The sequence below is a fragment of the Haemaphysalis longicornis genome, unplaced genomic scaffold (assembly GCF_048455015.1).
Source record: "Haemaphysalis longicornis isolate Haplotype H1 unplaced genomic scaffold, Haemaphysalis longicornis Haplotype H1 scaffold_33, whole genome shotgun sequence".
In the NCBI taxonomy this organism is placed as follows: Eukaryota; Metazoa; Arthropoda; class Arachnida; order Ixodida; family Ixodidae; genus Haemaphysalis; species Haemaphysalis longicornis.
Window position 1 is genome coordinate 2,313,032 of NW_027526346.1, and position 21,721 is coordinate 2,334,752.

The 21,721-nt window shown below is 48.4% G+C and overlaps 1 protein-coding gene across 1 annotated transcript in view; it reads left to right on the top strand.

Moving 5' to 3' along the window:
• LOC144177865 (uncharacterized) overlaps positions 1–21,721 on the top strand; it is a 51,828-nt gene that overhangs the window by 7,507 nt on the left and 22,600 nt on the right. Inside the window, exons 4-9 of the mRNA XM_077705445.1 lie at positions 7,032–7,373; positions 8,596–8,943; positions 10,813–11,130; positions 11,618–11,962; positions 12,428–12,513; positions 19,147–19,233. Coding sequence (XP_077561571.1) covers positions 7,032–7,373; positions 8,596–8,943; positions 10,813–11,130; positions 11,618–11,962; positions 12,428–12,513; positions 19,147–19,233 — 1,526 coding nt within the window. The remainder of the gene's footprint in view (positions 1–7,031; positions 7,374–8,595; positions 8,944–10,812; positions 11,131–11,617; positions 11,963–12,427; positions 12,514–19,146; positions 19,234–21,721) is intronic.

Genomic DNA, 21,721 nt, shown 5'->3' on the forward strand with positions numbered 1-21,721 from the left:
GGCTGCTATTCATTATCTGAGAATGTCTGCCATATGCACCCCACCCCATTCTGATCCTTCTAATTATCTCCGCCTCATGGTTGGGATCTATGGTCAGAACTTCGCCTAAGTAGATATATTCGCTTACTACTTCCACTGCCTCGCCACCTATCTCAAACCGCTGTGCTGTCCCAAGGTTATTGATCATTACTTTAGTTTTCTGCGTGTTAATTTTCAGGCCCACGGTTCTACTCTGTTCGCCCAGTGCGGAAAGCATGCTTTGCAATTCGTCCCCCGAGTTACTTAGCAAGACAACGTCATCAGCAAATCTGAGGTTACTGAGGTATTCTCCATTAACCCTTACTCCCACCTGTTCCCAATCCAATGTTCTGAATACTTCTTGTACACATGCTGTGAATAACATTGGAGAGATTGTGTCTCCTTGTCTGACGCCCTTCCTTATAGGTATTTTACTGCTCTCCTTATGGAGTATGATGGTAGCTGTGGACCCATTGTAGATATTCTCTAGTATTTTTACATAATGCTCATCTACTCCCTGGTTCCTTAATGCCTTAATAACTGCTAGGGTTTCGACCGAGTCGAATGCTTTCATATAATCTATGAAGGCTATATATAGGGGTTCAGGATACTCAGCGCACTTCTCTATCACCTGATTGATCGTGTGAATATGGTCCATTGTTGAGTAACCTTTACGGAACCCTGTTTGTTCTTTAGGTTGACTAAAATCTAAGGTTGCAGAAATCCGGTTAGCGATTACCTTGGTAAATACCTTGTAGACGACTGACAGTAAGCTGATCGGCCAGTAATTTTTCAAGTTCTTCATGTCGCCTTTCTTATGGATTAGGATGATGTTCGCGTTCTTCCAAGATTCCGGTACCATTGCGGTCATTAGGCATTGCGTATACAGGTTTGCCAGTTTTCCAAGTACAATTTTTCCGCCATCCTTCAAGAGGTCTGCTGTTATCTGATCCTCGCCAGGTGCTTTGCCCCCTTTCATTTCTTCCAAAGCCTTCCTTACTTCTTCGGTCGTTACTGGTGGGATGTCTATCTCCTCTGAACTACTGTCTCGTTCGGCATTATCCTGGAGGTCCCCGCTACTGTACAGATCCCTATAGAACTCCTCGGCCACTGTGACTATTTTATCCCTATTTGTGATGACATTGCCTTGCTTATCCTTAAGTGCATACATCTGATTTTTCCCCACGCCAAGACGTCTCTTCACTGTTTTCAGGCTACCTCCGTTCTTTACAGCGTATTCGACCCTCTCCATATAAGCGGCATCATATAAGCGGCTTTCCTTATAAGCGGCATCATATACGCGGCTCGTTTTCTGAACTTCAGAAGGATAGACACTCCCGCTGAAGATGAAAGGGAAAAATTGGCTCCAATCCACGCTGTGAAGGTGGTTGGAAAGCAAAGCTGTGAACGACCCCCCAACAATCCAACATGTGACGTCGCTTGAATTCACACACGTGACTCTGGAAAGAGTGAAACCGGAGGTTCTGCCAGCCGTTATCTTGGATTTGTGGGGGCGTCGTCCCGAACATAGCTGCGACGGCCACGGCCCGGATCGAGCGGCGGACGCCGCCGCTGTAGCCCGACCGTGCGCCGGAGGAAAGAAAACGGAGAGGAGCGTGTTTCGAAGGGTGAGACAGCGGAACGTAGCCATCCTGATGTGCTAGCTCGGGGCTACAGCACCGCACGACACAAGCGCAATCACCGAAACAACCCCGCATGTGAGATTAGTGATTTCCATTTGTACAGGTTTAAAATAAATGGTTTCGTAAGTTTGAGAATTGCGAGAAAGCTGACGGAACTTTTATAATCGCTATCTATCAGAACCGGTTGCTCCATTAGTATTTTGTAATACCTGTGAAAACACAACCGTATTGGTATTCGGCAAATGATACAACGCAGTCGCACTCGTGACTAGTAGTGTGCAACAGGAGGCGTTTCTCTAGCAGCCAGATGTCTGTAAGTGGCCTGTACATTATGTTTTCCCGCCCTGCAAACCAATCCTTAACGTATCTTTGCCGTACGACCACTTAATTCCGCCAGGTCCGGGTTACCCAGGTGGTGCTGTCGAACAATTTAATCAAGCCGTACGAAGTGAGCTCGCAATGAACGCGAAGCTGCGCCAGAACAGGTCCAACACCGTCGCTAAAGCAGACGACAAAGCCGACGGAAGGGTCCCGCCGACGCGCCCGCCGGGGTGAGCACGGGGAACACTGGGTAATAGCACCCTATCGCCGCGCCATCTACACTCTGCTCCGTTAGTGATAAGCGCCCTCTGCCTCCCCAGCCGCGTTGGGAGTTTCCTGTCCCGCACGCCACGAAAGAACCGTTGGCTGGTACAGGTATAAAGCTTTGCTTTAAAACGCATGAAATGGTCTTAGAGGAAGGTGCGAAGCCAGTGGTGGTACCAAACCTGCACAAGGCAGCCCACAATTTGAAAAATGTAGTGAATAGGTATGGAGATGCTATGGTGCTCTCTGCTCCTGTGAAGCTGGGTCAGCTTTGTTCTCTCACTGCAAAGGAGAAATCCAGGTAGAGCGGATGTGCCAAAAAGCATCCAAAGCCATTTGTCAAATGCGCGGAAGGCGCTTTTTATGAAATTTTACTGACATTCAGAAAGGCCTATATTGGCCATATTGGGCGCTGCGTGCATGGTCGTGTAGGGGAGCATGAGCGCACATTAGGATTAAGGCTGAAAGTTGGGCTAGTTGGTGTTGACTTAGATGCATATTACCAGCGAAAAAACAGACAGGGACGAGGAAAGAATCAGTCGGGACACTCGGTAGACTTCAACTGAAAAGTTTACACAAGAAACACGTAATATAAGAAAATGCCAACAGACAAGGATGATAGACCTTGCAAGTGATAAAAACAAACAAAAGAGATAAAACCGTCCACAATCTTAAATTCGTACGACCTACACAACCAAATTACATCCCGCGCATGCGGCCTTGCAAAAAATTCAGCTCTTTTGCCGTCAGAGCGATGGAAGGCTTACTGATACAGTTAACTGCCTCCTTTTGAATATAGAAAGCCTCAGAAATTTCGCGCTTTGCTTGGTCGCGCCCGCTATCTAAGACACGTGTAGCGCCAAATGCTGGAACACAACCAGGACACCGCTTACAATGGTCGGCCAAGTGCCCCCCCCCCCCCCCCCCCCCCAGCAAGCGATGAAACTGCAGCCCGATGCTCCCTCAGACGGTCATTTATACATCGCCCCGTCTGCCCTACATAGCATTTGCCGCAGGGCAAGGGAATGCTGTAAACAACGCCAGTTCTGCAGGGTACAAACCTGGTGGCATGCTTTATTGTGCAGCCTTGCCTCTTATCTTCATTGACAGCTGGGCACATCCGCAACAGCTTCCCAGGGGCAGTAGCCAGTACATTTACACCGCATTTTTTGCCCACTTTTTTCACGCGGTGTGTGATCTGATGAACATATGGTACTGCTACCCTCCGCAACCTAGGCTGGCTGTCGGCGTCTCCTTTTGGAGAACTAGTACCCGCCTTAACCTTTTTGATGAGGCTTTCAGCCACAGAGGCAACCAGTTCACGGGGGAACCCAGAACATGTCAGGCGGGCCACCTGCGCGTCCATACTTTCAGCAACCCTGTGGCGGCATGACTTGTCCAGGGAGCCGCGCATGAACTGTCTGCGCGGCTCCCTGGACAAGTCATGCCACCACAGAGTTGCTGAAAGTATGGACGCGCAGGTGGCCCGCCTGACATGTTCTGGGTTCCCCCGTGAACTGGTTGCCTCTGTGGCTGAAAGCCTCATCAAAAAGGTTAAGGCGGGTACTAGTTCTCCAAAAGGAGACGCCGACAGCCAGCCTAGGTTGCGGAGGGTAGCAGTACCATATGCTCATCAGATCACACACCGCTTGAAAAAAGTGGGCAAAAAATGCGGTGTAAATGTACTGGCTACTGCCCCTGGGAAGCTGTTGCGGATGTGCCCAGCTGTCAATGAAGATAAGAGGCAAGGCTGCACAATAAAGCATGCCACCAGGTTTGTACCCTGCAGAACTGGCGTTGTTTACAGCATTCCCTTGCCCTGCGGCAAATGCTATGTAGGGCAAACGGGGCGATGTATAAATGACCGTCTGAGGGAGCATCGGGCTGCAGTTTCATCGCTTTCTGGGGGGGGGGGGGGGGGGGGGGCCACTTGGCCGACCATTGTAAGCGGTGTCCTGGTTGTGTTCCAGCATTTGGCGCTACACGTGTCTTAGATAGCGGGCGCGACCAAGCAAAGCGCGAAATTTCTGAGGCTTTCTATATTCAAAAGGAGGCAGTTAACTGTATCAGTAAGCGTTCCATCGCTCTGACGGCAAAAGAGCTGAATTTTTTGCAAGGCCGCATGCACGGGATGTAATTTGGTTGTGTGGGTCGTACGAATATAAGATTGTGGACGGTTTTATCTCTTTTGTTTGTTTTTATCACTTGCAAGGTCTATCATCCTTGTCTGTTGGCATTTTCTTATATTACGTGTTTCTTGTGTAAACTTTTCAGTTGAAGTCTAGCGAGTGTCCCGTCTGATTCTTTCCTCGTCCCTGTCTGTTTTTTCGCTGGTAATATGCATCTAAGCACATTAGGAGATAATGTTAGGAGAACTGTCTTGACTGAGGATTGCAGAAAATGTGAAAGAAAGCGGGTGCAGGCCTCGACTGCATGACATTGAGATTCCTGCCAGGGCAGCAGCGTTGTTGCGCGGGAGATTATGGAAGCCTTTGTGATAAATAATGCGCACAACTGCGTTAGTGACACGTCCTTGACATTATATCAAAGCGAGCCGGATTTGTTAAATTCGTTCTTGTCGGACATGGCGGTGGTTCGCGTGTTGCATATGTTTATTCTGCGTATGCGCCAACTTTGTCGTAAATTTGGGGGCGTTAGCCCTTGTATGAATGAGTTGCTAGTTGCGCTCATCCGGTTGCCTTTCTTTCTGTGTGTCGTCTTTGTGCGATAATCTCGTGGCTTTTCGCTTATGAACCACACCAGGATGTTCCGGAAGGTTGATTGCTGGCGCCTCTTTTGTTTGATGTTGCCTTGCTACCCCTATACCCAATCTGTACTCATTCTCAAGACAGTCGTATGCACGGATTATGTAACGGTATCGTCTGCGCACGAAAACTTGCCTAATCAATTTTCTGCTCTTCATACTGCGTCAAAATGCACTGAAAATTGGAAAGTGGTACACGGATGTCAGTGCCGCTGTCCTCCTGAAAGACTGCTCTTATTTATGTTCCCAATGCATATGGAAGCCATATCATTGCAGGTTACAGTCATAGCCCCTGCTTCTGTGGCGGTCGTGTACCAGCAGTAGACTCCATTCATGCACTCGTCCTCCATGCGAATGGATCCAGTGGACCCCTGCATCAGATAATAGAACAGAAGTACACTCAACTTCTTCACCTCATCGCATGCATCGCTGGCAAAAGCGGTGGAGCTACAACCAACGTGGCTCCTCTGTTGGCGTGTTTCCCCTTGCAGCTTTCTTTTATCTATGCTTCCTGGTATTATCAGTCGATTCAGGGAGAGCGGACTTCCCTGGAGGTCATTAACCATTCGGTGATGAAGACAACCACAATACAAGATACTCTCGACAATTTATCTTCTCAGATGCGTATTGAATGGACATGTCAAAGTCTTCACTAAGCCCGAAGTTCGGCAAGCTTTGCCAACCAACCGAGTCTACCTTTCCGCTCTCTCACACCCAACCAGTCACGCATCGCTACAGCTTCAAGCACAGAAAGATTTATTACGGAGATCCACACGTGCTCTCATTCTCAAGTGTGGATGGGATCTCCCCGCGGCCTCACCTTTTGTAGTGTCACACCTGGGTGTGGCGCTTTAATAAGCGGCACCTGCAGCATTTTGCCTGTAGACTACCGTGTTCATTTTTCGGACGCCTGCCGCTTTTTCCCGCACTCTTCTTGCCAACGCCATGGCCGAGCACTTCATTTGAACCTGCTCTGCTTTGGCAGACACTCTGCACCAATACCTCCAGCTCTGCAGTGTGGGTCCCCACTAGGACGTCCACCGGACTACAGTTCTTGGATTTGGGGGCATCATCGTCGGCTTCTTTTCGTTTTCCTTCGCCATTTGTGAATCTTTGTACATCTTTAGTTGGGCTTTAGAACAAATTTTTCGCATTAAACATGAAGAATAGGGAGAGGAAAAAGGAGCACTAAGATTGTCAAGTTAGAGGGTGACAGAGGCGTTAAGTGGCAGAGGCGGTGGAATCGCCTCGCCATTTGCAGCGAAGAGATCAGATACGCGGCATTCTTTTTTCGCCCGGCCTCGGCTACACATAAGAAGCAGCATCAGCGCTAGCATTGAAAAGTCCCTACACACAGCTGTTACTATTCAAAGCTTTACAGAACGCCCGATAGTCGCACGTGCCGTTACCGATAAAACAGCGGGTACGCGCGCGAACGATGCACAACGACGTCAAAGGGGAAAAGACCATCAAGAAGCTAGACGCTTGTACAACGAGGCACTCCAGCGGACGTTCGTTTGTGTTTGGTGCGGTTTATTTAGAGCACAGAGTAGACTTGCCCGTGAAAGTAAACCTCGGGGATAATCCTACACTCGGTTTTCCCTGCGGAATACCCCTGGTAACTAAAATACTTCCGCTGCAGTCACTGGTGACGGAGTGGTTGTTTCACATTATTAAGGTGAATATATAGCTCGAAATCATTAGAAGTGATACAACTGCCCACAGCGTGTTTGTTAATTATGGTGTACACGTGTTTGGTAAAAATATCATCTTTGGTCGCTTTTATGCTTGGTCCTATAGCTAGCTGAACCACCCTGAATAATTGCGTAAGAGGACACAGCTTCCCGAATTAGTGGTTTTCTACTTGGAAAGAATGCGCGCGCGAGCACCAAGCCAAGAAAAGACACACGTTCTTCTCTTCTCTTGTCATGTTGTATCGCGTGCTGCGAGTCACTAGCGAGGAAGGGTGGCTTCAGACTGCCCTATCAGCTGGCATTGTTGTTTTAATTCATCTCTTACAGCACCTCATCAATTTCGGACGAAGACACTCGAGTTGAGAAGCGAGAACCTCGCCAACGGGTCGGTGCGCTTCACCTGGACATGGAGCAACGACGAATCGTCTTACTTGGCCGGATACTACTTTCACGCGAATTCCACGGAAGGGACATTTCGGGAGACATTGTCATCGGGGCGATTGGACTACACTCCTCACCAGCTGAGGGGATACACAACGTACGACATACTTCTCAGGCCGTTCTACTCAATGTACGAGTGGAACCGTCACCCTTTCCGAATCAGACTCCCGGCATCCGAGGGTACTCTGGGGAAGGCGGCCATACTCACGGTACGGACTCCGGCATTGGGTAAGCGTTTGAGAGAGAGAGAGAGAGAGAGAGAGAGAGATGAAACTTTATTCTGCAGCTCAAGTCCGAGCCGCGAAGTTATCAGTCCTCGGAGGAGGGGGGTGTCACACGGTCTTCCGACGGTGGCGGGCTTGGCGGAGGTGCACAAAGAGTTTCAATGCGGGCAGCCGAGAGGTACCACAGGGCTGCCCGTAGGTTTTCGGGTGGAGCGGCCCAGCTAGACCCCGAGTAGGGAACATCAGGGGGGAAGGGGTTGGTCGAAAGAAATGTGGAAGACGAGGTCGCCCGTACACAGCGGCAGTATGTATGTTCATTTTCCGGATAGCCACCGCATAACTGACAGTGCGGACGGCCTGGTGACTTCTGTGTGCAGTGGAGGAACAGATTACAGGGGAGGGACAATGTCTGCGCCTGTCTAATATATGCAGCGTGTCTTCTTGACTTGAATTTAGATGGGAGGGAAGTACCACTCTTGCTGTGCGGAGGTTGCCGAGATGTTCGCGGCGCCTTTTGTGATGCATTTGAGTTTGCAGGTGTTCCTGATCATTCCTGTCACGTATGCTTTTATTGAGTTACAAGCGCGATGCGGCTTGCGATAATTTTCTTCGTAAACATGTCCTTCAGTAAGGCGCCATTCTGTGCTTCCAGGCTACGTCTTTCCGCCACGCAAAAGCGTTTGGCCCGATAAAGCAGAACGTGTAGTTAGTTAGTAACAAGAAGCAAGTTGACAGACTTAACGTATGTATTTAATTACCAGTCGTTCAGAGTAACGAACACAAAGTGCGAAAAGTATTAACAGGGTCGATTAGTGGGCCTTAGAAATGCGTTGGCGTCGAATCCTTCGGTCTTGCGACATGTAGGATCAGCCAAATTCGCACGCTTTGCTCGTGCTTTAGACGCTCACAACACGATACTTTTCATGTCCAGACTGCTTTCACCAGCGGAATTTCGTACCGCAAAAAGTACACACTTTCAAACTGATTGCTCAGATTATAGTTTCCAGCCATCGCGTCATAACGACACCCTCGTTCAACCGATACTGCACCTGCCTGCGTACACCGGTCACAACGCTGTTCCTCAAGTGCTTAGGTGATTGTTGAAACCCAATGCAGTTCTTATAGTGCGAGGCCATTGAAGTTTCAAAGTGCCTGTCACATGTTGCCACCTCACAGGTTCTGGAAATTGGCGTTGACAACAAGTGTAAAAGCGTTCAATTTCGCAGCTCCGGGCGCACCTACGAAGATTGTGCCCTTGCCACCAACGGTTGACCAGCCGAACAGGTGGGGCGAGTTGGCTCTTGCAGTCACCGGACCGCAAGTGTGGAACAGCAAGCCTTTGGGCTTCCACCTACGCTGGGAGCCTGCGGTGGAGGGACAGACGGCCGGACGGGGCTTCACGTTTCCGTACTTAGCTTCGGGAACGACGCCCACAAACTACAACCTTAACGTCACCTTGTCACTAAGTCCTGGTCAAGAGTACACCGTGTTCGCCAGTGCACGTGGCCTGGGAGACTATGGAGAGGTCCTGGTGGGACCCGAGACGTCGGTAAAGATTGAAACCAGCAACATGGGCAAGTACATAGATAGTATGCCGTGATTGGTAGAAAACATTTCACTTTGAGAACCGTAAAGGTTTAAAGGTCTCGTCGATCAACCTAGTATACCTACTCGAACGTTAAGTCTTAAAGATGATAAAAATTAAAGGACAGACTACCCGACTTTTGTCCAGTATATTTTCTCTATTCCAAGTCAAAGGGCATCACTTACAACAGCTTAACCCGAAACGGTTTTGCTGATTGCGCCCTAAAACGACAGTCAAAATTTTTCCAGTGCACTCAAAAAGTACGTACTATGTAAGGAGCTTACGTCGCTTATTTAATCACCGGAACTTTTCTTTATAATCAGCTGTGTACGCAAAAAATCATTGATTTTTCATACCGTGTTTTCAATTATATGTTTTCTGGCATAATTCCTTTGTTTAATATCTGATGAACTCTGCATGCGCGTACTGTTTCATTTTGTTGACAAGATACTTTCTTCATGTGCCCTGCTATAAACCGTATATTTTGCATATGCTATATTCTGCTTTTCTTTGTATTCTTTCGTTTCTACACGCAGTGTAACTGAGTGCTTGCAATGTTATAAATGTATTAACTGCATGGGCCCGGTACTAGCATTATTGCTAAGGGCCCAGATGATCTCTCCAGTCTTCAGTCTTCTGTACACCCATCTTTGAAGAAATAAAGAATTAAATGAATGAAATGAAATGAAATCGCAATTTTTAGGTCTACCAGCCATGCACGTCCCCCCAAAATGAATGCTGAAAACCATAGCTGTGAGCCATGCTGGAACCGCTGCGACATGCTTTTAACCGCACGTGAGGTTAAAAGAGGTATTTAAAAACTTGTCTCCGGCTTAAACAACAATAATGTGCAACCTTACCTATTCCTTCATGCGGTGTTTGGTTCACGCTTTGAAATCGACAGAGTTATTTGCACACGTAAGGTAGTGTCACGTTTAAGCAGTACCCGCCGCCACCTTTCCGATTGCACAAATTTTAGTAAAAATTAAAAATGTTTTCCGCCTCTTTATTTAGAAATCTGTTCCGGTTATCCCACTATATAAAACGATGGCTTTCATATGAGCTGGAGGACATGCGCTCCATAAAAATTGGTTGTCTGTCTCAGATATTTGAGAGCAGTGCTCTTATTGCTTCAAAGTAGTCCACGGCCAAGCACGGCCAAGCGATGTACCACTAACCAGAAAAAAACAAACGTGGCCTAGAAAACAATTGCCTATTTTCGGACCCAATGAATTCAAGTTAGCAAATTATGACACGAGGACAAACGTTTTTCAAGCGCAGTGAATTAAAATTAAGAGGAAGATGTGGGACTGTCCCACACAGCTGATGTCTATAGCAGGCAAGCGGTGCACCATACCAATACCGTACTGAACACTCATTGAAACGTCCACAGCCGAGAGATTACATACTTGGACGCAGTGTGCAAAGAGAGCTGACCATGGCAGAAGCTAGCAATTAGAAGCGTACTCGAAAGCCTTTCGCAATGCCTAGAAGGACCAACAGCTGGTAGCGGAGGTAGTAGTCGAACCTCGTTTTTGCAAAGCCATGCTTTTCTAATTTCCCAGAATATCGGAGAAATTCAGATGCCCCTGGTATTTTTAAGATTATTTTTAAGGGTATTTTTAAGATTATATTCCAAGGTTATTTCATTAATTGATTTGTGGCGTCCCGTTGACTTCGTTCCTCCGAGGTTTCACTAGCGATACCTTACCATTCTACCTTAAGCGATACCAACCTTGATTCTGCATAACTGGCATAACCTGTTTCCCTCTAAGGTGTCTTGTACAACTTCTGCCTCAAAGATGCAGATATGCGTTACGTTTATCCTTAGTGCCGTCATTTTTTGTACAATTCTCAGCTCCCAAGTACCTCCTGGAAAACACCGTCCAGCTCGCTAGCCAGACCTTCCCCAACGGATCGCTGATTTTCTCCTGGACGTGGTCTAAGGGCAGCAAGCCAGCCGAACTAGGTGGTTTCCATTTTCGAAGCGTCTCGGACGTGCACACGTTCCAGACAACGCTGTCAAAAGACGACACCCACTTTTGCCCCGCCTTATTGCGACCCTACACTGAGTACGAGATTATGCTAAAGCCCTTCTACGTGCTGAATGGCTCGGTGATTGACACGGAGAAGCTCGGCAAGCCAGCCAGGATAAGCATGCGAACGCCAGCCGGAGGTAAGGATGCATGTGGAGGAAAAAGTTGTGCAGATTGAAACAAACTGCGTGTTCCTGATGAGCAAAAAAAGAAGCACAACTGCAGTCATTCCTTGTTGCACTTCGCTTAGATTTTAAAGTTGCAAATTTCCGTGAACTTTATGTACTTAAAGCTGCCGACGGATTAAGCAGAGATAACCTCCATGTTTAATACCCCATGTGTCTTGTTCTATGCGTTATAATACGGTTGACTTTCATTATTACTGCCCCATCACCACTGAAAGAGACGGTGATTATTAAACTTGAATATATGCATCAAAATATGGGGTAGGATCCACATTCTCATTGGAGTCATCTGCTGCAACGACCCTTTCCACGAGCCTAAGCATTAGAGAGTTCATCTCGGGTTTCGCGGAAACAAAAACACGGCATCTACTGTGTCACTTCTACACGGCGTCGCCTCCAATCGATACGCAATTCGTTTGAAAAGCGCGCGCTTTTGTTTCAGCGCCAGGTGCCCCAACCGCTCTCATGGTGTTGCCAACTAACGCCACGTCCAAACAGAGCGGCCAGCTGCCGCTTTCCATCTTCGAACCCGTGGCATGGAATTCGAAGCCGCTGAGCTTTCACCTTCGCTGGGAACCCGCGGAGGAAGAAGGACAGGCTGGACTGGAGATTTCAATTCCTGCCATGGCTGCCAACGAGACGAAGAGAAATCGTGGCGTAAATGTCACGCTTTTGTTGAAGCCAGGCCGTGAGTACACTGTATTCGCCAGTGCACGTGGCCTCGGTGACAACGGTGAAGTGTACGTGGGACCAGAGACGCCGGTGAAAGTGGAAACAACTCCACTAGGCAAGTAACAATGAAATGAGAGCAGTTTGAAACAAAATTTAATCAATCGAAACGCAAAGCAAATAAGTATGACCGCTTCAGCACTTATGGCTATGAAGGAAAAGTCGAGATAGCAATTTCCTTTGATGAACGGAGAAAATGCTGCAGAAACCCTACTTGAGATCCTGGCCATGGTTCAAACGGTGTAGAAAGGTTCAAAGATTCATTTTAATACAAGTGTTGTTTACGAATAATGAAGCATGGTGTTTCCAGGGTTACAAGACTGAAATTAGGGAGCAACGAATGCAATGGACAGTCAAACAAAGCGCTGCGTACAGTTTACTTTGGCAAATGTTATTGTGTAAGCGATACAAAAAACAAGAGCTGACCCAGAAAATATTGTTTCCAGGAAAGTTATTTGGACTGTAGTTTTCAGGAAAGAGCGTTTGTAACTTTCTTTTCTTTCCTCGCCATCATCCCTCACAGCACCCGTTGACTTCACAGCGGAATTGGTGGACCCAAGCAAAGTCATTCTTACGTGGAGTGCGGCAAGCCCGGCAAGATCATTTCAGGCAAGTTGAAACTCGATGGGTCATTAGGCCACTGGATTCGCAGTTTCATCAAACAACGAAATAAGATAAGAAACGTGAGCGCCAAATATAGCACGACGCGATATATCTGGATGTGATAGCAATGAACAGCAGGAAATATTGTTGGAAGCATTATAATGGAACACAGATGGACACTCCGCTGACCAAGAGCTAATGGAGAACTGGATTACTGATCTATAGAAATACGTAGCGACCACGTTGCTACGTAGACTCGCACATGTTCATCATCATCATCATCATCATCACCAGCCCATCTATTCCGACTGCAGGGTAAAAGCCCGCAGTGGGGGTAGATAATGCGGCGATAATAATACATCCCGTTTATAAGCAGCCTACATAAAGCAAATTGATAAGGGGCTGCATAATGTGGAACACGAAAGTATAAACCAGAACACGCAAAATCAGAAAATGCTATTCCCGGAGGCCGAATAATGGCGCACTATTAGCAGATTTGAAAAACCAGATTTCCCAGCTTTGTTACCGGCACTATTAGCATATTTGAAAAACCAGACTTCCCAGCTTTGTTACCGTGATTAATGCACGCGTCGACTTTATCTGCATGGATAGAGATATCGCTATTTGTGTATTCTGGTTCATATTTTGGGGTTCGCGTTCATTAGTGTTGTGTTGTGTGGTGTGGTTCTGTTCATACCGCCGCGTGGCGCACGATACTGGGGTGGCCGGTTTCCAATATCATCATCAGTGGCCGCATCCCGGTTGTGAATGGCAGGTGGCGGGAATGGGGGCTCTCTTTTCCGTGGGTACGAGGTAGCGTCTGCGTCTCTCTGCCACGTATGGTGACTCGGTGGGCAACGGATACAATAAAATGGCGACGAGGTAACCCTTTTCGGCTGCAGGCGGAACGCCACGTCACTACTCAAGTACGGCATATTGCAATCTTTTTCAATGGCACTGACGCCGCCGCCGCCGTTTCTACCAACACCGGGAAAGCCCGCCATACCGTGGACGCAATGGCGTCGGATGTTTGAGAACTATCTCGTAGCGTCGGCAAGCGACGCGTACCTGCCAGCACGCCGCAAGGCGCTCCTTCTACATTGCCTGGGGGTCGAGGGACAACGAATCTACTACACGCTACCAGAGAAGCAACCTACGGTGGACGACGACGAATTCAAGACTGCTCTACAGACGCTCGAGGCCTACTACGCAGCAAGTACTAACGTTGTCATTGAACGCCAGCGGTTTGGTCAACGCGTTCAGTTGCCGGGTGAGACCGCGGACAGGTTTGTTTCTTCGCTGCGAGAGCTTTCACTTTCCTGCGCCTTTAATGACAGGGTCGACGAGTTCATACGCGACCAACTCGTCGTTAAGACGAGCAACCCCGTACTTCGGGAGCGGCTACTTTTGGAAGGCTCCTCATTGACGTTGTACAGAGCCCTCACAATTGCTCGGAGTATCGAAGAAGCTGCAAAATATTCCAAGGAGTTGTCATCAGCTAGCCCTGCAGGGTAAGTGCAAAAAGTGGATAAGCTTTTGGCGCCAGGGCCAGCCGAACGTACTCGTCGGGACAAAATAGTAGGACTTGCTTTCGCTGCGGCTCTGCGAAACACTTAGCCAATTCCAGTATAGGCAAAGCAAGGAACAAGACCTGCAACAACTGCGGCAAGGTAGGCCATTTCGAGAGAGTCTGTCGTAGCGAGAAGCGTAGCAAGGAGTCCCTCGCTGTTCAAGAAGTCCAGCACCACGATCCAACAGCTCTCAGCGTACTGCAACTTAACGGGGAACAGAGCACCGGAGTGCGCATACAAGTACAGGTTCAAGAAACTCTCGTCGATTTCCTCATGGACACGGTTTCTGCAGTTTCAATTCTTGCTGCTGACAGGTACAGAAAACTGAGGCCTCCACCACCACTCCAGCCAACATCGGCGACATTGCTCGATTTTTCACGCAGAAAAATCAACATTCAAGGATGCTTCGCCACTCCAGTCCAGTATCGGAACCGGCATGCTCAACTTGTTTTCTACGTGGTACCACAAGGCACAAAGCTCCTGGGCATCGACGCCATCAACACACTGCAACTACAGACAAATGGTACGTCACTAAGCTGCTTCCACACTTCTTCTAAACCGGAAGGGCTCTCTCCTGATCTGCTATCCCAGTTATCTGACCTGTTTGACGGGAATTTCGGTCTTGCAAAGGGCTTCGTGCATAAAGTCAAGATACGCAAGGGTGTTGCTCCTGTAAGCGCTAAACTACGACGCTTGCCGTTTGCGGTGAAGGAATCTGTGGAAGCTGAACTGAATCGGCTAGAACAGGCAGATGTGATTGAGAAAATTGACAGTTCCCCTTGGGTCTCCCCAATAGTTGTAACGAGGAAAAAGAACGGGAAAATTAGGATATGTGTAGACCTGCGGGAGCCTAACAAAGCAATCATTGTGGACTCCTTTCCCCTTCGCCACACTGAAGAGTTGCTACACAAGCTGCATGGTGCAAAGTTCTTTTCAAGACTGGATTTGGCCTCGGCCTATCATCAATTGATTCTTAGCCCAGACAGCAGGGACCTGACTGCTTTCATCACACAGCATGGGCTGTACAGGTACAAGCGTGTCTGTTTTGGACTCGCTCCGGCACCAGCTGCTTTCCACAGAATGATGACTACAATCTTACAAGGCTGCAGAAATACTCTCTGCTACATTGACGACATTGGTGTGTTTGGGTGCACAAAGGAAGAGCACGACGCCGCCTTCGGCAGGTTTTGAAGTGCATTGCCCATGCTGGGCTAAAACTGAATGACAAGTGCATTTTCAGAGTGAAGGAGCTTGACATTTTGGGTCACAGAGTGACCGAAGAAGTGGTTCGCCCACTTGTGAGCAATGTAGAGGCCATCCAGACAGTTCCAGCCCCGACAAATGTCGCAACATTGCGCTCTTTCCTTGGCATGGTTGGGTATTATGCAAAATTCATACCGCACTATGCTAATCTCGTTGAGCCTCTACGACAGCTGTTACGGAAGAGAGTAGGTTTCGCTTGGACGCCGGAAAGGCAAGCCTGTTTTGACCAGCTGAAGCTCCTCTTGACAAGTAACTGCTTACAGCTTTTTGACCCTGCTCTGGAAATAGTGGTTCAACAGATGCTTTTGGCTGGCATAGGAGCTGTACTCCAGCAACAGAAGGGTGATGACTTGCATACCATCGCTTTTGCATCAAGGCGCCTAACACCGGCTGAAGCCAAGTACTCTGTAGGCGACTGGAAGCACTAGCCTGCATGTGCGCATGTGAGCACTGGAAAAGGTACCTTTAGGGCAGGCACTTCACGTTACGTACAGACCATCAGGCACTGGTGACGCTGCTCGGTGCAAATGGAGCGGGCCGTCAACCTTTCAGGATTGCCAGATGGCATGCCAGACTGCTGGCATACAACTACACAATAGAATACAAGAAGGGCAGTGAAAACACTGTTTGCAGGTGCCCTTTCCCGGTTACCGCAGGAGAAGTATGGAGCCCGTCCGGAGCCGGAAGATGCTGTTTGCTTTGTTTCTTCATGTTTAACTCACGAGGAATCTGTAACTGCAACTGCGCAGGATTCTGTACTTTGCCAAGTGATGCAGTGGACAACGTCCAGGTGGCCATTAGCCAAGACGCTGTCTCCAGAAGCAATGCCTTTCTGCAGGGTTCGGGACGAACTGTCAGTGAAGAATGACCTGCTGTTCCGAGGGGAACAGTTCGTGGTACCTTCTTCGTTGGTGAGCAGACTTCTGGATATCGCCCATGAATCACACCCAGGCATCACGCGTACAAAGCAACGACTCCGAGAAAAATACTGGTGGCCTGGAATGAACAAGCACGTCGAACAGCTGATCAAGTCTTGTGTCGTTTGTCAGTCTGTTGACAAATCAGCAAAACCAGTTGTGCCGCTAATGCAGCCGGTACCATTTCCTTCAGCACCATGGGAGAAGATAAGCATCGACATCGTTGGTCCTTTCGCAAGGGCTCCTCAGGACTGTCGTTTTGCCATTACTTTAGTAGACTACTTCAGCAATTGCCAGAAGTAGGGTTCACCTCCAATGTCACTTCAGCGACGACCACGTCCTTTTTGCGGAGTATATTTAGCCGTGAAGGCTATCCGAAGGAGATAGTGAGTGACCATGGACCACAATTTCCATCCGTCGAGTTTGAAGAATTCTTGCGCAATAGAGGTATCCACCACACATTCTCGGCAGTCTATCATCCACAGTCCAACGGACAAGTGGAACGTTTTAATCGTGTGTTAAAGGACTACGTTCAGGTGTGTCTGGAGGAACACCGCCCACTAAAGGAGGCTGTCACAGAGTACCTTGGTATCTACCACTGCACCCCGCATGCAACTACGGGTCAGAAACATACTGTTCTACACGGCCGTCACCCAAGGACCAGACTCGATCTCGCTGCAGGACCGACTGGAAGTGTTCCTGAGGTCGGAGGCGTGGAGCTTCAAGCCGTCAAGTAAAGGGTAACTCGGAAACAGCTTGCAAGCAAGCGCTATACGGATCGACGTCGTGCAGCCAAACATTCGCCATTGAGCGCAGGACAAGCAGCTCGGATTAAGCTACCGGCACATGTGCCAAAGGGTTCCCCATCGTAGTCACCTCCTTTCACCGTGGTTCGGCGCCAACATGAGGACACGTACGAGCTGAGCGACGGTCGCGTTTGGAATCATGAGCGGCTGATTCCATACACTGCAGCCTGGAATCCTGCGACAGAGGCAACCTGCGTTTCCCCTGGGACTCCCGGCTCCACCGCAGCACAGCCCCGGAGTGCCCAGATGTTCCAGCCACTTAATACCCCGGCCAGCACCGACAGAACGGCAGTTCCAACTTCAACTGCAAGTACTGGTGTGCCGAGTGCTGATGTCACGGACATGAGTGTAACAATGAACGTGTCGGGAGGGACCGAGACAAGTGCTGAAAGTTAGGCTCTACGGCGATCCACCAGAGATATGACTTATGAGACAATGCAGTGACTGTGCGTGCCCCTTTTTGGGAGGAGGGGATGTTGTGTTGTGTGACGGTGTGCGGCCCCTTTTTTGGGGAGGGGGGTGTTGTGTTGTGTAATGTAGTTCTGTTTATGCCGCCGGGTGGCGCACGATACTGCGGTGGCCGGTTTCCAATATCATCACCAGTGGCCGCAGCCCGGTTGTGAATGGCAGGTGGCGGGGATGGGGGCTCTCTTCCGTGGGTACGAGGTAGCGTCTGCGTCTCTCTGCCACGTATGGTGACTCGGTGGGCGGCGAATGCAACAATTAGTCCATGACTGTACAAGTTTTCACACATCTCATAGCGAAAATAGCACTTACAGAGTGCGTGCACGTGTGTGTGGCCGCATGTGAGGAGAGAGAGTGAACAAGTTTACTGCAAAAAGCGATGGGGAAAAGTCCCGCTTGAGGGGTTCTTCCAAAATCCTTTGTGCTCTTCCAGCCTCAACAACCCCCAACACCAGCAGGCGCATATTATTGAAGTCGGAGCTGGTAAGAGCTCTCTCCCAACGTTTGTAAGAATTCGAGGGATTGCACAAATGTAGTGGGGCGTGGGCGCTGCCCCTACAGTGCGAAAGAGCGTCCCTGGGGCTTCGCAGAAGAGTCATAGCGGGGAATATACGGTGTGGGGCAATATTTCGCCTTTACTGGAGTAGGGGAAGGTATTTGGCAGGAGTGCACGGAGCTTGTGTTCCTTCCCTTTCGTTAGGTTTTAATGCGGTGCAGGGTAGCTGGTACATTTTAATTTAAAGTGCTGTGTTTGCGCGGGATGCGAGATCAACGGGATCTGCCTATCCTTCCCGCTTCCCGGGTCCTGGAGAGATAACTCTCGGGCCATTAGATGAATGGTTTCGTTGCCCGGGACGCGTTACTGTTATCCATAGCACGAAAAGACCTGTCACGTGGGTACTCTGTACAGCCAAGTGTTTGGAAATACGCACCCGGTACGGCGGAGTTGGCAACTACCGACATTATCATAATGTATCAGTCTGGTATATTTCGGCAGTTGATTTATTTGACATGTCATCCGGTGAATTCGACAGCACGAGAAGTTACGGAACGCCTGCTGCAAATCTGTGATTATTACTTTGGCTGTAGTTTGCGTTATAGCGACAGCGATGGCCGCTTCTTCCGCTTGTGAAAGGTCCTATCCAGGAAGGATGAGGCAGGTGACATGCTTAATGGGCTGAACAACTACTACTGTCATTGCTTTTATGCCGGGATAAAAAGATGCGCTCATGTATACTGCGGCTGGTTCCTTCACGTAGCATGTGTATATGGCCTCGTTTCCTGCTTGCCTGTGGTAACTGTGACGCAAGACCGGCGAGCGGAGTGGCGTGCACTTCATGCGAACTTAACACCAACTCAAGATGCTGTTAGACGCAGGAGACAACGGGCAGTTTTTATTCATCGGAGATGACTGTGTCAAAAAGGTAACGATGGTTTCAAGAGGGCCACCAAGCGGTTTGTTCCCCACTTCAAAATGTCACTGCCCATGTAAAGCAAAACATGACATTGACTCGCGCAGAAAGTTCTCTCTTGAGAACCGATTAGGATAGGCCTTCGTGCTGTACCGGATGTTCAATGCTAACAATTATTATCCATGTTGCGTTCTACACTTTTCAGGTTACTGTGACAGACTGCAGAAGGTCGGAACACGAGTGTAATAACGAGAACGACGAAAAAACGTTGCAACTTGAACGCTCACACTCGGTAAGAGACTGTTTTATGCTGGCTAGAAGGTAGGGCCTGAGGAGCCGTCACCTCCACGCAGTCGCCTTGTCACGCTGCTGGAACCTTACCAGTTTCCACTTAACTTGGCATCTCACTCACCTATTCCACAGCTGATGTGCATGGGTGATGTAAACAAAATAACTAAATATAAAATGAAAAAAACAGCCACCGCATGTACATGTAACCCTCAACTTTGTGGTCACCAGCGCTACGCAAAAGCCTCGGAGCTGACATGGCTAGCACCGCTCGAGCTGTTCTTTAACCTTTACATCCAGACCATTAAAATCAAAGAAGATCTGTTGATTGATCATGAGGAATGCGTGAGCAGCTCAATCCTTCCTTTGTTCAGCATATTCGGCATACCGTAGCCATCGAACACACTGCATAATATTTTGCTATGGTTGTGGCTTGGGCGAGTTGGTGCGTGATTAACGAAGAGGGGAACGACGCACAACGGACGAAGTGCAAGACTGAAAAATGACAACCACAAGCCTTGAGTTACAATTGACTTATTTTTTACGATTGCGGCGAACTAGGCAAGTTGGTGAATGTTCATGGTGAAAACAGCGCATCCATGACGAAGACAGCGCCGTGTTTGTGTTTTTTCCCTTCTCTGTCTTCGTCTTGGAGCCTAAGAACAAAAACATTCAAAGCTGCTTGGCTGTCCTGTTAATTTCTTTTTTTTTCCTCGGTGATATTGATTCCGCTACAGATCGTAAGAGCTGTTTAGGGTACCACGCTAACTTAAATCCGGCAACGTGTTTACAAAAGCCGTCTTCCATAAAGTAAAAACATGATTTGCTGAATAGAATTTTTTTTTATATCTGGAGCTTCACTTTTTGCGCAATCACATCTGCTGGGCCAGCCAGCTGTACCACGTGCCAGCAAACCACTTCTACCTTTCGATTTTTCTCATTCTAAGCTCGTCCAAAGGCCTGTCATAACAATCTCCGATTCCTTACATGCATCGGATAGCCCACAACTTGAAAAGGATAGCACAGCGAACTAGTGAGAGAGTTGTATTTTTTGCGCCCATAAAACTCTCCGCCATGTGTTTGAGAATTAATGAAACCAAAAAAAAACGGTGCAGTCTTGCTCCATAAAGCACGAAAATCGTTTTGTTAACTGAGTTGAAGGCATCGTACATTCGGTCGCGCTGTCTTGCGGGAAAAAATACGCAGGCCAAAGGGGAAGATGTCTTAATTATAGATTAAAATAACATCGCTACAATGCAAACAAAGCGATTACAGGCCACTTAGGTGTTCATTATGGCGATTGCAGTGGCTGTTCTCCAATCTTCCGCCAGACCCACCGCGGTGGCTCAGTGAATATGGCGTTGTGCTGCTGAGGCCAAGGACGTGGTTTCAATTCCCGGTCGCGGAGGTCGCTTTTCTGATGGAGGCGAAAAACGAGAACGCCTGTGCGTTCGAGATTTTGCCGCGCGTTAAAGATTCCCAGGTCGTCAAAATTAATACGGAGACCATACGGTGCGCCTCATCGCCTGTGTTCACCGGCGCGCTGAACTTCATACTCAGTCAAACAATCAGTCAAAAACGAAACTAGAGAAATCATTGAGGCCGCAGAAATAGAGCGCTAAAAATTGTATCAGTAAGCCCTCGTTATCCCTCTCCCATAAAAGAAGTTCCTTGTATGGCCCACAAATAGTTCTGCACGTGCTTGTGGCGCGTGACGATGGCGCAGTGTGACGCCTGTATGGGTTATCTTTACCAATTGTGTTGTCCTATTTTCCCTTTTTATTTTTTGTTATTCTCAACGTAATTATGCGACATGCCGAAAAATAAAATTCAGTTGTAGGTCAGTGCTTGGGATTGTCATTTTTTCTTAGTCTTGTGTTTCTTCCGTTGGGCGCTGTTCTCCTGTTTGTTAAGTATTCTTTTGTTGTCTACTCTGCCCTGCAGTAGCCGCACACTCCGTTTCCCAGTAGCATGAACGGCAACGAACAGTTACAATACGGACGCCTAGTTCGACGCTTATACGTGGTATGGAGTGCGGCGCGCTACGGCGCCGCACTCCACTACGGCGCGCCTCATCGCCTGCGTTGCGTCGGCGCGTTAAACCCTACAAACAACAACTTATCTATTGCTTACTCAATTAAAACAACATAAAGAAAAACAATAAAGAAGCATCACTCAAGGTACACCCTTTGTCAAAATGTTCTAGGCCAGGCCTAACCGTTCTCTACCCCAGATAACTCAAATAATAAGCTTTAACTTTAAAAGTGGCAAAATATTGTGTGACAGTAAGAACGACATGAGTTTTTTTTTTTTTTTTTTCTAGCGTTCCGGCATAAAACGTTCCAGCCTCACTCCGGACGTACTCTTGTACATTGAATTTTTTGCGGCCTGCGCACTTTCGACTTGGCATAGAGAATTTTAACATGCCTGTAAGTGGCCGGCTGAGGCGAGCCGTTTTAACAAGAGCCTCTGTAACGGAATGCAGAGCACCA